The sequence below is a fragment of the Austrofundulus limnaeus genome, unplaced genomic scaffold (genome assembly GCF_001266775.1).
Source record: "Austrofundulus limnaeus strain Quisiro unplaced genomic scaffold, Austrofundulus_limnaeus-1.0 Scaffold788, whole genome shotgun sequence".
In the NCBI taxonomy this organism is placed as follows: Eukaryota; Metazoa; Chordata; class Actinopteri; order Cyprinodontiformes; family Rivulidae; genus Austrofundulus; species Austrofundulus limnaeus.
This window is the reverse complement of record NW_013953190.1, coordinates 114,299-117,537: the sequence shown is the minus strand read 5'-3', so window position 1 is coordinate 117,537 and position 3,239 is coordinate 114,299. Positions and strand designations below refer to the sequence as shown.

The 3,239-nt window shown below is 44.1% G+C and overlaps 1 protein-coding gene across 1 annotated transcript in view; it reads right to left on the bottom strand.

Moving 5' to 3' along the window:
• Positions 1–3,239, bottom strand: part of LOC106532533 (CREB-binding protein) — a gene marked incomplete at both ends in the record, with an annotated part of 38,082 nt that overhangs the window by 20,648 nt on the left and 14,195 nt on the right. The window contains 6 exon segments of the mRNA XM_014028625.1: positions 815–986; positions 1,199–1,363; positions 1,709–2,017; positions 2,323–2,529; positions 2,725–2,846; positions 3,018–3,080. Of these exon segments, the coding sequence (XP_013884079.1) occupies positions 815–986; positions 1,199–1,363; positions 1,709–2,017; positions 2,323–2,529; positions 2,725–2,846; positions 3,018–3,080 (1,038 nt within the window).

Below are 3,239 nucleotides of genomic sequence, written 5' to 3'. Positions count from 1 at the left end.
TGTAATTATTCTATCTATTCAGCTAGTACAGGCTATGTTTAATGCTGCCAGGAAGACGTAGGGAAATAAACGCGTTTATGATAACATCCGGGATGAGGCAGGAAAGCAGAAACAGCTGAATAGTGAGGTAAATATGCGCTTCGTCAGAATTTATTCGGCAAACGTGTGTCCATCTCCCGTTATGCGCATTAACTACTTTGCGAATCATCCAAAACCACCTCAAGCGAGCATAAAAACTTTTTAGCGAATTATTTTTTTTTTTCGAATTTTGCTGTTTCCATCCGACTTCTTTTCGCATTTTTAATGCGACACTTCTAAATGCGCATCAAAAAGCCTTGATGGAAACAAGGTTACTGAAGTAGGAGCATTAACAATCCTAATAAAAATTAAGATGGTTGCTTTTTTTTAAATTAGGGCTTTCTTTTTAGTCTTTCTTGTCTTGTTTACCACACTGTTAATGAAAAGAAGGGCCTCTGTAAAGTGGCAAACTCTTCAAAAGAACTTTTTGTCTTCAAAAAACTTCCCCAAAAAGTTTCCTCCAGCTATAATCAGAACATCTGTGGGATCTGTGGGATCTGTGGCTGCATGACCCTGGGCACCTGTTCTCCTACGTTTGTTATGTTCTGTCTTCTTGTGAATGGGAGTTCTGAACTGTAATTTCATTGTGCTCTGCACGATGACAATAAAGGTCTATCTTATCTTATCTTAGCATAGACAAATGCATGAGCTAATAAAAAATTAAATGCAACATTTTGTAGTAGCAGATAGCTTATAAATCCCTTAAATTTGTTTAATCACTTAGCATCACACTCACTTTTCCGCCGTGACTGAGAGGGGGATGGGGAGGTTGTACTATTAGATCCACCCTCCTCCTCTTCTTTGGGTTCTGCCTTCATTTCTGGCTTTTTTTCGTCCGACTCCATTGGTTCTGGTTTTTCCTCCGGCTCCTCTTTCTTTAATAAAACTGTGGTGGACTCATCCTTAATCTGTAGACAAAAGAACAAACTATCATCATGGACCGAAGATTAGGAGGATTTGAACATTTTAACACATTTTAAAACAATCCAAAAAGCTTAAATTAATAAATGTCTGTAATAACAAAGCAATTTGCATGTTAAAAGTTAATTTTAGGCATGAGTAAGTGTCCAGTTGAGTAGAATAGACACAGGCGTTACTTCATTTTGCAGCTCAAACCTACCTCCATCTTGGGCTCAAACTTCCCACCAGCAGCCTCAAATTCCTGTTGGTCAGTGTGTGTTTCTGTTTTAACCTCCGTCCCAACATGCTGCAGGTGCTGGTCAGCACTGGCGGCTGAGGCAGGAGTGGGCACCCGGTTTTCCAAACTGGCTCCAGGTTGAGAAAGCTAAAACATAAAAGAGGAAAAGATGGGAGACGACAGCATTAAAAGCAAGGTATTTGCCAGCAGTCCCACAAAGGTGTTCTTTTGTGTGTTCATTTAGCATGCAGGGCTGCAGGAGTGACACAAATGCATGCTACCTTTAGTAACTGGATCTCCCTTAGTGTGAAAAATGTGACATTCCCATAGTGATGGAGGATACAAACAGTGGGGAAGATGCAGTTATTAGAAAGGTGGGTGTGAATGGGATGGGACTGGTGCACGGCAATCACAGGAATGGGAGTTTGCATGGGAGAAGGCAAAGTGGAGGGAGATGTCAAAATGGAGGACATGCGAGGGACTCAGTCTCACCGGTGTGGACGGGGGCGGAGGTGGGGGCTGCGTCTGTGCCACTGCAGGGAGCTCCACCTGGGATTGGGGTTGAGTGGGGCGGGGTGAGGAGGCAACCTGGGTTGGGGCTGGGACAGGGCCAGGGAGGGTGGGGGTGGAGCTGCGACTGGAGGACTGGGTGTGCGGCAGGTTAGTGGCCCCCCCAGCCGTGGAGGCAGAGGAGGTTGTAGGAGGTGGCGTGGAGTGTAAGGGGTTTTGGGAGGAGGCTAGCTGAGGGCCCAGCTGGGACCCGAGTGCATTCATGGGAAGGTTAGCGTTCTGTTGCTGCTGCTGGAGAGAAGGATAAACACAAAGAGCAGGCGGACATACACAAAGTAAGCAGACAAACATACAGTTAAAAGAATAAAAAAAGTCAGACACCACCACAAATAATTTAGGGTTTAGAGAGCACATTGTGATTGGTATGATCAATTAAAGAGCTATTAGTTTGTTGTATGATTGGTTAATGTTTGTACATCGTAGTTTCCTGCCAACACTTTGGAACCAGCATGATTTTGCAGCAAGTGTCCATGAAAACAGCCAAACCAGATCAGTTTACAACAACTCCACACCCCTCATCTTTCTCCATATCTCACCTGGCTGACAGCAGCCTGGGCCGGGGGCTGGCCCATGCTGGGCCCCACCGTGACATTCATGGTGTTCGAAGGAGCAACTGCACCCGATCCGGGAGGAAACTGGGTCTGAGGCATGAACTGGCCCTGGTTAGCCGTTTGGGCCACCAGGTTGCTGTGCCCAGGAATCAGTCCCTGTGCCTGAGGCATTCTAGAGGGAGACATTCCCACCTACAAGGCAGAAATACCAGCAAGTTGGCAAGTGTTATCCAAACAAATCAGAAAAATAAAAAAATACTGAAAAACTAACCCACATCTGGATTATCTTAAAAATCTTACAACCACCTTTCAGTGAATTATGACCCATTAATAAAGCTGTCATATCAAAGGTGTCTGAGATTACCAAAGCTCCTGTGGTTTTCTTACCGCCGGGACAGAGCTGATGTTCATTTGCTGTGGATGGTTCATAGGAGAAGCAGCTCGGGCTCCCATTGGTGTCTGAGACATCTGAGCGTTGGGAAGAGTCATGTGGCTGAACTGGTTCATTCCTGTACAAAACAATAACGTAAAAATTACCAGCAGAAAAACATTAACACAACAGATACTTAAGTATTCTAGTGTATAAAGCAAAGAATGCAGTTAGTATTTTTACTCTTCATGTAATTCAGTCTGGACACTTTATGTGAATAAACAGATATGTCACAACATGAAATGTGCACCTTGTGAAACCTGCATGCGATTCATGATTTGGTTTGGCATGTTGGGTAACGAAACAGGTCCATCTGTTAATCAAACAACAAAAATAAAGACCAATTATACATAACTAGACACAGCATTGCAGTAACATAATGACCCCCGCACGCACAAATGAACCACAACTCAGACGTCTTCATTCCTAACAAATGTCATGCTACTAGGTGCATCCCAAAATTGTAGTGGGT